At 44.8% G+C, this 14,201-nt stretch overlaps 1 protein-coding gene across 4 annotated transcripts; it reads right to left on the bottom strand.

The window, feature by feature from the left end:
• Nucleotides 1-3,565: 3,565 nt before the first annotated feature.
• Nucleotides 3,566-13,588, bottom strand: HIF1AN (hypoxia inducible factor 1 subunit alpha inhibitor). 4 transcript variants are annotated; one of them, XM_080620475.1, is made up of 8 exons: nucleotides 13,289-13,588; nucleotides 11,959-12,209; nucleotides 10,621-10,769; nucleotides 8,517-8,662; nucleotides 7,929-8,035; nucleotides 7,481-7,544; nucleotides 7,139-7,249; nucleotides 3,566-7,049 (listed from the first exon to the last, which is right to left on the bottom strand). In XM_080620475.1, the coding sequence occupies exons 1-8, from the start codon at nucleotides 13,469-13,471 to the stop codon at nucleotides 7,038-7,040; spliced, it is 1,023 nt and encodes a 340-aa protein (XP_080476601.1). In that variant the 5' UTR covers nucleotides 13,472-13,588; the 3' UTR covers nucleotides 3,566-7,037. The 4 variants fall into 4 exon arrangements, with proteins under 4 accessions (XP_080476601.1, XP_080476598.1, XP_080476600.1 ...); XM_080620472.1 differs by having other exon boundaries at nucleotides 3,566-6,682; XM_080620474.1 differs by having other exon boundaries at nucleotides 3,566-5,972.
• Between the last annotated feature and the right edge of the window lie 613 nt (nucleotides 13,589-14,201).

Genomic DNA, 14,201 nt, shown 5'->3' with positions numbered 1-14,201 from the left:
CCTGCTGTGTCCAAGTCTGAGCTTTCTCAATGTTTACTGCAAGTTTGAGGTGAATTCTGACAGCAACCCCACAACATCACAAGTCGAGTTTCACAAAACGCACGAGCTACACTCCTCCAAATGTAAATGTGTTTAAAATGTTGCTGTAAAAGAAGAGCATCCCTCTCCTCACGTGTTTTAAGAGGGAAAAAAGTCACTACCTGACACATCTCCCCACCCTGAGCGATGTGATCAGTGATGCTCCTAACTTCTCTCATGGTGAGCACTGGATGAAAAGCCCTGTTAGATCCTGTCCTGAGATCCACTGTTTTCTCTTTCATTTTGAGTTCCTGTGGTGAACAACACTAGCCATGCGAAGAGGCTGAAAATCCAAGCTGCTATCATCTGTCTGAGGTCAGAGCCATCTGGGAACAAGACAACATGGCTTCAGCTCTCCCCTTTGGAGGTACCTGCTTTGATTTCCAGTCACAGAAAGAATAATCACTCTGACGAAGACCTCCGCCTCAAGTGAATGACCCAGCCTTACAAAGACAGGAATTGGCACTGAAATCAATGAATCCAGTAAGCTTAAGTCTTGAGATGAACCAACCAGCATTACATGCCCCACAAATAGTCTGTCATCCTCCCTCACAAGCTATAGCTGTTGATCTAATCAGAGGCAGCGCCTCTTCATGTAAGCAATGCCAAAATGTTTAATCTGTCAAGACTTCGAATGACAGCTGTAGGAAAAACAGGTAACAAATTTCATGTGTACCAATAATTTGATCAAAACCCACGAAAACCAAATAAATGCATATACTGAATTGTACATGGCTGGATGAGGAGCTAAGCAAGCAAATGACAGACAGACAGACACACAAAAGTCACAACTACCTTCTTTTCTTTACCTATTGTGCAGCTCATCAGGTGCCTCCTTGCCCTTGTAGGAAATGAGATTATCAGGGAAAGAGCCTGGATCTGCTTTTGCGTTGCTCATCCTAATCTTTCTGCATGCCAGTCAAGGCCCAGAGCTGCTCTCCTCTGCACCAGAAACTGCAAGGCTGCATGCAAGGTGTGGTGAGAAAAAGAGACCACGCTAGTTTAAGAAGTTGTTTCTGTGCTTTTTGCTGGCAGTTTGTGGCCAGGCACTGACAAGGAAACTCAAGGTGTTGATGGAACAGATAGATGTGATCACTGAACAGCATGGGACGGATTTTGCCTAGCTGCCTTCCTTCACAAGCTTTCCAACCCAGCCAAGACCCTCGCTGCTGCTCCGTACCTAGGCAGTGGGGGCTCTGTAGAGCAACAGTAACACTCAGAGTTATGCATCTCATGGACTTCACTGTGGCTCTAGTGGCTGCCTCCATTGTTTGTGGGATATTCTCCCCCCGCTTCCCTGCTTCTAACAAAGATTCTGATTAATGATCGCTCATTCCTAATTGTCAAATTTCTTTTCCTTCATCCTGTGTCTAATCACCAGTGACAGAAGCCATTACGCAAATGAGAGCAGACGACTTCCCACAACTGTTCTCGTTGATAAAAGCCTTGTAACTTAAAGCTCTGATTTGTAGAGGAAAGCTGTGTTTCCCCAAGGCGTCCGGGCATCTGTTCCACTTATACTCCAAGAGCCTCCACTTCCGCTCCCTTCCCCCGCAATTAGTTCTCTGCTTGCAACAAATATTTGACTTTGTGAGGCAGTAATTAGAACTTACTTTGCATGTGTTCGTCACAGTAACAGCATCTTTTTCGCTTCTCTTCTAGGCAGCATCAATGCAGAAAAGCACTCAGATGGTGACTTCAGGACTTCCCAGGACATTGGTGAGACAGGTGCCATCTCCAAAACAGGAACAGAAGATGAAGACCGTAAACCAGAGTGCAAGGAGCTCCTCACACACACAAAGGAGAGGCTTAGGGAAAAGCACTTTGAAAAAAACACATATGCAAAGGCAGTACCCCCTGCTGCAGTTGCTGCTCTGCTTCCAGGGCTGGGGTGGCAGCATGGGTTGCACATGTATCAGCCTAAGGGCCTGCCAAGAGACTGTCATGACCATGAGCGCACCATCTCCATCCTAGGATTTTGAAGAGCAGTTGGCTGTGTTCAAGGTTGGCTAATTCATTGATAAGAACTACTGCAAAGAAAGAAGCAGCAGTCTTGGCCCAGGCCTGTCCCTCTATCCCTCAAGAGCTGCTGTGATGCTGAGGGTCTCCCCCCTCACCTGCACCTGTTGGATTGCCTCTGCAGTGCAGCTATGTCTCATACCTCCTCAACCCTGGTCTGCTGGCTTCACCCTGAATCTGTTTTATCACTCCAAATTTCCTGGGTGATCACTGCACTGAGCCTGATCATCAATGGGTAAAATAGTGCATCTAAACACTGAAGCTCTTCTCTTTCCAAGGGACCGTGGCTCTTCAACAGCCACTATCTACAACGATTAAGAGAAAGATTATTTATCCTTAGAAAAAAATCCCACTTTTCAAGGAATAGAGAAATGGTGGGAACAAGAGAAGTATTATAGGACCTAAGGTAATAAAACCAAACAAAAGTGAAAGTGAAAAATCTTGGAGTCTGATCTGGTTTTCAAATGACAGCTCTCATTCGTGTTTCTTCTGTTTCTCAGCACAGCCCGAGACATTTCTGGGCTTTGTGGCACTAGCCATGCATGTTACCCAAGAGGCATGTGCGCAACAGAAAGATTACAGGATCAGACTAACAGACCACTAAGGTCAGTGGAACAGAAGAAAGTGTGCATTCAGAGACAATGATCCCAGCAGGCACAGGAAGGGTGAACACCCATGGTTACAGAAGACTTTATCCACCTGTCTTTCCTACTACTTCCACATTCACCCTGTCCCCCAAGAGTGTGAGGGGACAATGCCAGTTGTGGTAGCCCAGGTTCAGACAGTTGTCTCTCTTTCCCCCACACCACACCAACATCCCTAATCTCTATTCAGGTCTTCCCCATTTTACTGTATGTTAGAAATTTGTTCAGATTTAGCCAACATTTCACTGATGGTGAGACATCAAGATTGCTGTAGAGTTAATATTACTGTAAGATAGCACGTGCTTTTATTAGGTAGAGAGGACTCCACCACCCAAGGCTGCTAACATACAGCAGAGGTACACAAATGAAGACTCCTGCCCAAAATCTCCTTGATCAATGTCTGAATTGGATAAAGGACAACATGGAGAACAAGGTAACCCAAAGGATAAGCAACTGATAGAATACATTAGACAAGACTGTGTAGCTTGCTCCATCATTCTGTCAGTGACCAGAGCATGGCAACTCCATTCAGGTCAGCAGGGAGGGAAATGTGTTCCCTCCTCACACACACTTGTTGGTGACAGGGTTCAAGGATACCATCTTATTCCCAGCTTTCATTTCAGGCTTACAGAAGTAGTATAGGAAAAGTTGTGAAGACTTATATGCAATTGGTATTGCTGTTTTGAAGGCATAGCTGGAGACCAGCAGCTTTCACCAGTGAAGAACATCAGTGGAGTTACTACAAACTACTGAAAGGTAGCTTTATACATGCATTTCTTATACAGCTCTTGTATACAGCCACTCACAAAATAAGAGCCACACAGTTTGTTGTTCAACATTGGTTGTATTTAAGAACTACACTTCAGAAGGTACCGTGTGTTTGTCACACCCCACCCCCTGCACACACACCCCCAGCAGAGAACACACACAGCTTCCGAATACCATGGCAAGGGGCATTGAAAGCACAAGGTGAAAAGGGAAGGGGCAGGGAGTCAGTCCATCAGTGCATTGTAAATGAGCTTTCACGAAGTCAAGTGCAGCAAAACCTGCTCAGACACTTTAAGAGTTAGACCTTTGGCAAATAAAGAAAACAAAAGCATCCTAAAAGTACCCTTCTCTCTCCACATGGGATATGAACTCCCACCCTGAGCTTCAAGGGCTGATGGTGTCTAACAAGTAGTACTGGTGACTACTGTGTGTTAACAGTACAGAGATGGGATTTCATTTGAGCATCTTTCAGCCAAGGGCATGTGCCCAGGATTCCTGGGAAGGCCTGGCTTTTGGCAAGAGTAAGCAGCTTAGCCTTCTTTCTCACCTGCCCAAAGGCTGAACACTGATAAGCATCCAGCTGAGTGACCTTCATCTGGGTCTAACAACAGCTCTGGAGAGTCTGCAACACATAACATGGCAGTCAGACTACTCAGTGACATAAGACATATTTCTTAAACAAGAACCCTGCACATGCCAATTACACTTCATTTGTTCTGACCTGTAAAGGAGCCAGAAAACTAGCCCTTGGGACCTCCTGTTTGAGAAGCCTTTCACCTTTGTGCAAGACAAGCTCACTGCAAGTGGTGCATGAGCTGTCCCATCAAAGGATGGAACATGAGGCCAAAGGCAAAACACTTCTTGAGTGCCATATTCTCAATGCTTTTATCAGAATAATGTCAGAACAAGCTCCAAAGAACAACAGGGAACATGCTGGGAAGTCTCAACAGAATGAATTCCCCACTGTTCCCTGGGATGAGATATACAGGGCTATGAAACAGCTTCTTTCACTTCTGGTTCTTGGGACCCATTACAACCGCATCAAACATACAAGACCTTTGCACCACCCCCTAAACCAGGGACAGCAGTGCAGCACACCTCAGGGAATAAAAAGCCAGTCTCCATATGAGTCTAAGGCTTTTGTCTGCAAGAGGAGAAGGAAAGCAAAATCATTTTTGAGGGTCACTGCTAAGGATTCTTAAACAGAGGCTTGTCTGGTTCTCTTGTCACTTCCCAGCCTGCCACGTCAAGTCCCAGAACACAAAAAGGATCAAGATAAACTTAACCACATTTAAACAGAAAGCCCTGACCTCTTTCACATGACTGTACAAGGAAGGGAACCACACACTGGCATGGAATTAACTGATGGACAGGAGCCACACATCATCACACAAACATGCGCACCTGTATGCAGCCACACACACTTGAGTTCTTGCAGTTTGAGTAAGAAGGGCACTTTCCCATGTTACTCCAAAGAGCCAGCACCCCTGGTGGGGAGAGAAGAGAGGCTCTGTACCTATCTGACACTGCGTTTTGACAGCCTAGCTCAGCACCCCTGGGGAATTTAATTTGAAAATGTGGCTTAATCATTCAAAACTTGGAGAGTGCCCCGGCAATAATGCATCCCTCTTCATAATGCCATATCCCCCTTCAACCATACTGCAGCTTCAGAAGAGTGAGAAAGAAGCCTTCACTCCCCAGAGAAAGATGCTGGAAAGGAGGTTTATCTAGACTCCTACAACACAGATGTTATTTGGAGAGCATTGGATTTGGTGCTCACACACTAGATGAATTCACTCTGATCTCTACCTTGTACTAAGTCCAAAGCATGCATGTCCTAAGTTGAAGAAATCAAATCATTTGTCCAGTTGATCATCACAGAGGCTATGTTTGTTTTCATTTTACAAAGAGGTGCCAAGAGTTGAGCATGGACAGGTCCTCTAACAACAGAGGACTTTTAAACCTATCACTTCCCATCTTACATTCACTTCAGGCACCAACCCATAAACCCAGCCAGGAGGTCCAAACCCCATGAGGCTGAGGAAACAAGATCATGCCTGGCTCCTCTCCAAGCTCTTCTTCAAATGCCTGAAAATCCTGAAGTAACACATCCAAATGCCAGAAATCATGCTCCTTGTTGTGGCAAACAGGGCAGACGGAGGAAAAACAAGTTAGTGAGCATGAATCCAGCTTCCAGCAAGTGCAGGCTCTTTCTTGGGAGGTTCGGTTAAATGAGAATGGAGAATGAATGGGGTACTAACAGTTCTGCAGTTCCAGTAGCCCCCTTTATTGTACTGGAGCAGGAATAGGTCAGGAAACCCATCAGTCTGTTAAGTGCTGCGTGCAATACTAGCGCTCAGTATCTTCCATTGCTTGTGAACAAAGCAGCTCCAACATCAGTCACATGGCAGCCAGGCATTAGTCATACCGTCCCTTAATCATCATATTCAACAAGGGACCCACCTGTTCAAAGCGAAAACAAATTGTTAGCTGGGACAGATACAATGCAATGGCAGCTGCAGAGCCTGCTCCCTCTGCAACATGAGTTGCAATGAGCAATATGAGCTGAGCAGCCCAGGGCAGAGGATATCAATGTACAAACTGAACCTAAGGTACATCAAATCAATTTTCAAATATCTTCTGCATAAAACACTGGGGCACCCCTGAGCACATCCACAAATACCCTATCAAAATTGCAGGGTTCTCTGCCAACACCCAACTTTTTCCACCAAAATATTGCATCACCAGTATTTGTTTGAAACTTTTTCACTTCCCACCCTAGATTTGCAATTTCTCAGTAGATGCTACTTAAAGGAGCCAGTAGTCATCAAGGGTTGCTTTTTGCAGGGCAGAGAAGGAACATTCTTACTCACTGAATCCTCTCTGGTCCTTGTGGTCACTTGGAAGGAAGGCTAGGACTGACGATTTTGCTAAGGTTTTGTTTTCAGTCAAGACCACTCCCATTTCTCAACACTGCCTGATCACTGAGGGAAGTTCAGCATGCTATAGCAGTAAGATAATCTCAGGGGAGAGGCACGATGAGTGCACCAAAGAGGAGTTCCTGAACAGTGGTAAGGGTTACAGACCGTGAAAACATTTCACATCCAGAATTTCCACTTTCAGATGAGCAGGACATCTTCAAAAGCATACTCATACAACTTCAATCTGTTTTTCTGAAATACCAGTTGGTTAAAATTGCAAAGAATTCAGAGATGACTGAAGCACATGGCTTAACAGAAGAGATTTCTCTTAGTCAAAGAGACTTGGATTAAACAGGTAAAACAGTTTTGATAAACACTGGGCATTGTTGCTGCACATAAGGCTAAGCAGCGTTTGGGAGCAACACTTTCCTGGCAGGACCCAAAGCCAAAGTATACCTTCCCCCACATACAAGAACAATTCCACCATTGTAGAGGTCCTCTCCAGAATTATAATTTAAAGAGCTTGCCTTTTTGCAGCCAAAGGACCTTCTGAAGACAGCAGGAAGAACCATTCACAGCAACAGAGCAACCCTGCTTTCTCCTACCCTCACTGTGACACCTGCAGAGCCAAATAGTTGGCATCTCGAGTTCTGCAATAAGTCATAATGATTTCAACAGCAGTGACTGTATGTTGGGGTTTTTTTGTACCTCTTGTGGATTTCCTAAGGCTTCTCCCAACATCTTCTCAATGTTCCTCATTATCGCCACTTTCTGATGAGCCTTTAACGGATACTCAATTCTCTTTGGGGTTGGGGCACCCTGAAATATCAAAAATAGCTCATTGCAGCTTCCTGAATTGGCAGATTACTCCACCTTCTCCCATGTTCTTCACATGACACTCAAAAGGGAGAAAGCAGCTTTCAGCTTTAAAGCAAAGGATTTGGTGCAATTAAGTTCTCATATTGACAACATGTGCCAATACATCTCTACCTGAAAAAAATCCCCTGGGACAGAGCTATCCAGGCTGTGCAGGAAGGTGCTTGTACTCACCTTGTACCAGAAGTTCACAGTGATGGTAATCCCCCCATTCAGGAGAGACTCAATGTGGTGCCACCTGCATGGAAACCACACAGAAAGGAAAAGAAACTATTGCTGTAACTTATAGTGAAATACCTTGGATGGATGAGTTCAGACAGCACTAGACAAGCCTTGCCCTATCAAGACCTTGGAACTTCTGGAAAGCTACTCCTTATTTAAATACAGATCCTTTTCTTGTACATGTTAGTGGAGTATTTGCACAATAACGTGGTGTCAGGGAGAATTAGCACTCCCATCTGACAGACAGGAAGCAGAAACAGCTTGGCCCAAGATATCACAGAAAATATCATACTTACTGAAGAAGTCAAACCAAAATTCTCTAAGAGCCAACCCAACACTTTAAGTGGAAGGCATTTTAAACCTCTGTTTGCTGGTCACCTCGTCCCACCAGCCTTCTTACCAGTACATAGGTATGTATAGCACATCCCCTGGACCCACCACCGTCTCATAGCCAACCACGCTCTGGAAGTTCGGGAACTTCTCATAGTCAGGATTGTCAAAGTCCACCTAATAAAAGAAAACATTAAGAAACTCAGAAGAACTTTCTGCAGTGACAGTCCTCATTATGGGCTTTCAGCATCAAACCATCCTGATCTTCCCTATGTGGATTTTATGTTCCCATTCATGTCTGAACTCCACTCCTCAAAGTACTACCAACTTAGACAGGAGTCCTGCAATTTGTCAGAGCAAATCTGTGTTCGACCAAGTGATTGGTGAAACAGAAGAAAGTAGTAACTGTAGTCTAGTTGGACTATCAGTAAGGAGATGTTTACAGCCCTAGCACTTGCAAGTCAGGACCAGACATATACAGAATCACCACTAGTTTTTCCAGCTATCCTCAGTGTATTCACCAGTTAACAAATCTGAACACAGGTTTTGCAAAAGCTCAGCCAGTGGTGTGTCGCTTTAATTTCAGTGTGGTTTCCTCTCATCCAGCATCTTCACAAACGCCCTCTTTTGGCATGGAGAACAGATCTGCTACTCTCACCTGGCTCTGTCTGTCGCAGGGATGGTGCACAGGATAAGGGTAGAGGCATTCAAACTGATCAGGAGGGAACAGGATACACCTCTTATAACCCTTAATCTGAGCAAAGAAGTTCTGCTGCTCATCATAGTGAGCTGGTGTCACATTCCCTATAGAGAAAAGATGATAAACAAGACACTCAATGTACAGGTACGAAAGATAGAAGCAAGTTATATTCCTTGCTGAAGACAGCAAATACACTCCCACATATTCTGAAAACTATACAAGGAAAATGACCACAGGAACATAACAAACTGATCACTGTATCAGTCAGCCTTTATTAAGCAGTTGCTACTCCACTTAATTGCCATTCTAAATCCATATTCAGCAACTTATGCTCTACCATATTAGGATTTCCAGCTTGTTACCACGAACTGATACTGAATGTTGACTGGAAACTTTTTCATAAGACACTGCTTAGATGACAAGTTATGGAACAGACTTTCAAAAATTATTAGTTTAGAGAAAAGGAGTCCAACAGCCTGATTTTAGAAAAAGTCACAGTAGTTTTGCAAGAAAACAAGTAAACAAATTCTTTGTCACTGAGTTCCCAATAGCAGCACCTCCTGAGTAAGATTAACAGTTCTGAAGCTTGGCTGTCACTACTGGATCTTCAGTTTAATAAAATCTTTAAATACAGTGGTGCATTTTTTCCCCATCACAACTACATTTTTCAGGATGTCTGCCAATTCAGATATTATTCTTTGAGCTTGCTCTTCATATGTACTTTCCCTAAAGAGAATTAAGATAACATTTAACCCCGTAACTTCCCTAAAGAGATCACACAATTGCATGCTCATGTAAAGACACCCCTTTTTCTAGGACACACTGGTTCAAGATTCCTTTGTTCTTGTGCATAAGCTGTTGATAACAGGATTTTAGTGATCATGTTATAACATCTAAGGAAGTGTTGGTGCAGCACTTTTGTAGAATCATAGAATAGTTAGGGTTGGAAAGGACCTTAAGATCATCTAGTTCCAACCCCCCTGCCATGGGCAGGGACACCTCACACTAAACCATTCCACCCAAGGCTCTGTCCAACCTGGCCTTGAACAGCAGCAGGGATGGAGCATTCACAACTTCCCTGGGCAACCCATTCCAGTGCCTCACCACCCTTACAGTAAAGAACTTCCTCCTTATATCCAATCTAAACTTCCCCTGTTTAAGTTTTAACCCATTACCCCTTGTCCTATCACTACAGTCCTTAATGAATAGTCCTTCCCCAGAATCCTTATAAGCCCCCTTCACATACTGGAAGGCTGCTATGTTAGCTTCTTTTCTCTCAGCTTGTAAAAGAAGTGGCAAAGAAACTACCATAAGTTGAAAATGACTTGTTGCAAAGGGGAAAAAACATCTGCTGTGAGAACTGAACAGTTAAGACTGGCTAAGTAATTACAACTGGACAATTGTAACTGGATGTGACAGCCATGTGATTATAGGCCATACCACTTCACAAAACTGTGTACACTCCTTACCCAGGTACTGAGATTACTTTCTACTGGAATGCTCTCCTTGTCAACAGTGTAGTGGTACCTCTAAATTCTAACATGACTATGAGTCAGTCTTCACATGGATTTAGAACTCTACTCTATCCAACCATTTTTAGGATTTATCCATCTTCAAGCTCCCCAGTGCCCTCTAACCTTCTTAGAAGAAACTCAGCTCTTAACTGAAAGAATTCCTCCCCACAGTGTACCAGCTCAAATAAGAACAAATGCTTCACAGAATAATAAACACTTCCTCCTGGGTAGACATTGGACAAGCTAAAAAAAAGCCCAGAATAAATTACCAAAACCACAGCTTTACCAGCATCACACAGGGCTTTTCCATAAGCAGACTGAATCCATGCATTCACAGTACACCCCTAGGGAAATCCAGGCTATTTCTTTGGTTATTTCCACTCTGTAATCCAAGTTAAGCTGTGACAGCCCAAAGCTTTAAACCATCAGCTCTGAAGGAACACTTATAAACTAATGGAAATTCCATCTGAAAGACCTGCTGGAACTGAAATACAGAACTGCTGTCCAAATCTTCTCCCCTTCTCCTCAGCACAGAGGAAAATGCTTACCTTCCATGCCAATAAGAAGCAAGTTAGAAGTCAGTTGACCCCAACCACGTTTCCCTTGCTGCTTGTTAATCCAATTCCAGTTGAAACCAAGGAAATCAACCACAATCTTCCTTCCAACTGTGTCATTGAGGGTTTGCTGCAGATATAGCCTGTATTTTCCCAGATAAGCAGAAATCAAGTATTAAGGTCTTTATGTTCATTACGAAGCTATCTCTGCATCTCTTTAGACAGACCTCAAAGCAAGGGGACATAATTCTCAAGATTCTGTTCTATCACCACATACCGTAAACACCTGTGGAAGGAAAGAGTTTCAAAAAGTCTGCAAACTTTGCTGAAAGACTTTTTGGTACAGAAGGGAACAGAACTCAGTTCTGCTTGAACAATCACAAGGGGGAAAGGTCATTTTAGAGCAAGAGCAACTCCTTCACAGTGCAAGAGGAGCAAACTATAAACAGACTGTCCACTCTCAACTATCAAACACGCTCATGAATAACCCCCAGATAAATGCTACCTCTTTAACTCACCTGTGATAACAGTTACCTCTTCTGCTAGGAGTGTGTGAGAGCAAAAAAGGGCTCAGGAAACTCAGCCCATTTCAATATTGAATTACTTTAAAACCATGTTTATGTTTAAACATAGAGAATCAGCAGAATAAAACATCTGTATTAGCAACTGCAATATTATAAACTGTCTGCAATGCTGGAAGAGAAATGCATATTTAAGCTCAAGGACTGCCTTTTCTTTTAGAAAAAGCACACCCAAAGCCGAGAAAGAAGAGAAAGGCACAGATGACAAGTGGACACAGGCATCAAGTTGCTTCCAGTTAAGTATCAGTAAGTGCTTTTAAAGGGCTGATAAAGTTAATTGAGGGTTTAAGTACAGTTGTCAGTAGTTATATTCTGTGTAAATGTGAAGCTTCTCCCATTATCTTACAGCTCTGTTAGGAGCGGAGGCCATCACCACCACCAAACACAGAACACATATGCAACCTTTCTCATGTTTCTGAAAGAGGGTTGGCACCAGCTGCCTTGGTATTCTGTAAAACAGGCTGAGTGCCACAGCCTGTATCTTTTATCAGATACCATACTCTGCCAAAAGCAAGTGAAGCTCAAGGCTTTCTCTACGCAAACCCTGCCTTGGACAAAAAGGAAAGAAAAAGGAAAAAAAAAATAAATCTCTGCAGGTAACGTGAAGAGTTTGATTAATTAGTGGGATGCCTTTTTTATTCAGGTAACAAGGCTGCTGTCAACTAGCAGCCCTGAAGGATCAACACTCACTAAAGAGAAACTTAACCCCTACTCAGACCTGCAGAAACAAAGAAACCTCCATATCACGTACCTCTCAGCACTCCCTTTTTGTTGAATTTCTTTGAGTCTGTCTACGAACTCAGCAAACTTCATCTCTTCCCTGCTTGATTTGGGCTTGAAGTTCTTAAAATTGGCCATCTTCTTCTCATCGTAGTACAAGAACTTGTGTGTGCTAGCACTATACACTGAGAAGTCCCCATTGCCAATGTTTTCCTGGAGGTAGTCCAGGTCCCATTTCAGAGCAGGATAAACCAGATTCGTATCTGTCAGCACCACCGGCTCCTGGAGAAAAACAGGAAGTCTATTGATTCAAGTACCTCTTGAACTTAAGAACGATCACATTCATTACTGCAACCACACAAATGCTCCTTGAAAACAAGGAATTGCAAAAGGTGTTTAATTGGATTCCTTGGTCTGGGGAGTAAAATCAAGCAAAACATGACTGCAAGCTTTAAGGAAGTGGTAGCCTGCTCCCACAGAAAACTCCTGGTAGCAATGGGACAGATTCCACTATCTAGTTAATCTCTAACACATGAGGTTAGACAAACACTAGCTGGGAACAGTTTCTGCTCCTGCCACATAGCAAGGAGACGCAGCATACTGTGTCTGTTTGTTTCCAGCCTCAGCTATGAAGGAGTAAATACTGACAGAAAAGTATTTCTGAATCCAAACAAAGCACTCATTTCTTTTTTTCTCAGGGGATCACAGCCAACCTTTAGCCACCAAAACCCTGACATTACCCCCTCTCTTCTACACCAAAAAAAATTAAAAATAAACCCAGAAACAAACCAAACCCCATAACACTACAAAAGGAAGAGAAAGGCTATCATCTATCTCCTCACCTATACACAGTTAACAAGCTAATGCAGAAGGACAGCTGTTGTGTTTCCAAGGTGTGCATGCACAGCTTGCTTTCTTGCAGGCTTTCCTTAAACACAAAATCATACACCAACGTTACCTGAATGAGACTGAACTTATCCAGAACCAATGCAAGACCTGCTATTGCAAGGCAACCCTCATACCTGTGGCCACTCTCGCTCAGAACATAACAAACATGCGCCCAGACACAACATTTCCACAGTTTCCATCCCGACAACTAAGCACTGAAAGCAAACTGTAAATTTCAGAACTCAACTCTGCAGCATCACAAAGAAACGTCTACTAAGAGGAACGTGTCAGCGACAACAACCAAGCCGCGACAGAGTGCAGCAACCCAGAACGACCGAGCCGGGCCGGAGAGGTGAGTACCTCCGGGACGGCATAAGGAGCCAGGAGGCCTGACGGGCAGCGCTAACAGCCCCCGCGCCGTCAAGCACAAGCCGCCGGCCCAACGCCGGGCCGGGCACCGCTGCTCACCGCACCTCGTTCTCGATGAGCTCCTCGGCGCGGGGGTCGCTATGGCTGAGCCGCGGGATGGGCCGCGTCTCGAAGGAGTAACGACGGAACTGGGAGTCGCTCCAGCCAGGCCCTGCCGCTACCGCCGGGCCCTCCCGGCAGCCCGCGGCCGCCGCCGAGGAGGAGGACGAGGAGGAGGCCGCCGCCATTGCCGCCTCCACCGGAGAACCCGGAACTAGAAAGCCGGAAACGGAAGTTGGCCGACAACGGCAACTCCGGAAACAAGGGGAGAGGGCGGGAGGCGGTGGGGCACCATGAAGAGGGGAGCAGGGAGCGGCGGCAGTGGCGACGAGCAGCGCCCCCGCGCGGGGGGAGATTGGGGGCGGTCTCTGCTCCCCTCCGCCTGTCGGCTTGTTCCGGCGTTTTTGGGCATCCGTGGACCTGGGAGTGCACGCGGGAAAAGAAACAGCTGCAGGAATCGGACGGGATCGCTGTGTTCCTCGTGTCTCGTCTCTTTGCCGCCCTGCACTCCTTCAGCTGGCGGCCCTGGCTTCGCGACGGGCACTAGTGCGGCTCCTTGAAGCTGCTCCACCACTGCTTCCCTAGGGAAAAAGGCAAGTGGTGTGTGACTACATCAGTTTAGTAAGATTTCATGAGCTGTGTGCCCAGCGCCAGAGCTATCGAATTTGTATGCTTTTATCATGTGAGGCAAAGTCTACATTTTGCCTGTAAGCTGCAAGCAGCAAGAACAATTATAGCTCTTTCCCAAGAATGAGTGCCATGTTGGCCGTTAGGTCTTGAGAACATTTCGGTCATACAATGGTTTTCATCTTACAGTAGATGGACTTGGTGTTCTGGCTGTGTAGAAGTTTATTTTGATGAGAGTAACACAATCTATTTTCCTCTGCCGTTCCACAATGTATTAGTATGCTTAGTTTA

The sequence above is a fragment of the Psittacula echo genome, assembly GCF_963264785.1.
Source record: "Psittacula echo genome assembly, chromosome: 6".
Taxonomy (NCBI): Eukaryota; Metazoa; Chordata; class Aves; order Psittaciformes; family Psittacidae; genus Psittacula; species Psittacula echo.
Note: the sequence above shows the minus strand (reverse complement) of the source record. Positions and strands in the feature narration are given on the sequence as shown.

Excerpts from the sequence above, each read along its gene's own strand:
- HIF1AN (XM_080620472.1), bottom strand. The coding sequence starts at position 13,471 with ATGGCGGCGGCCTCCTCCTCGTCCTCCTCCTCGGCGGCGGCCGCGGGC. Across the intron at positions 7,545-7,928 it reads CTATACATACCTATGTACTG|GTGGCACCACATTGAGTCTC; the intron begins GTAAGAAGGCTG and ends GTTTCCATGCAG. Across the intron at positions 6,683-7,138 it reads CCTTAGGAAATCCACAAGAG|AAAAACAGATTGAAGTTGTA; the intron begins GTACAAAAAAAC and ends CTGGTATTTCAG.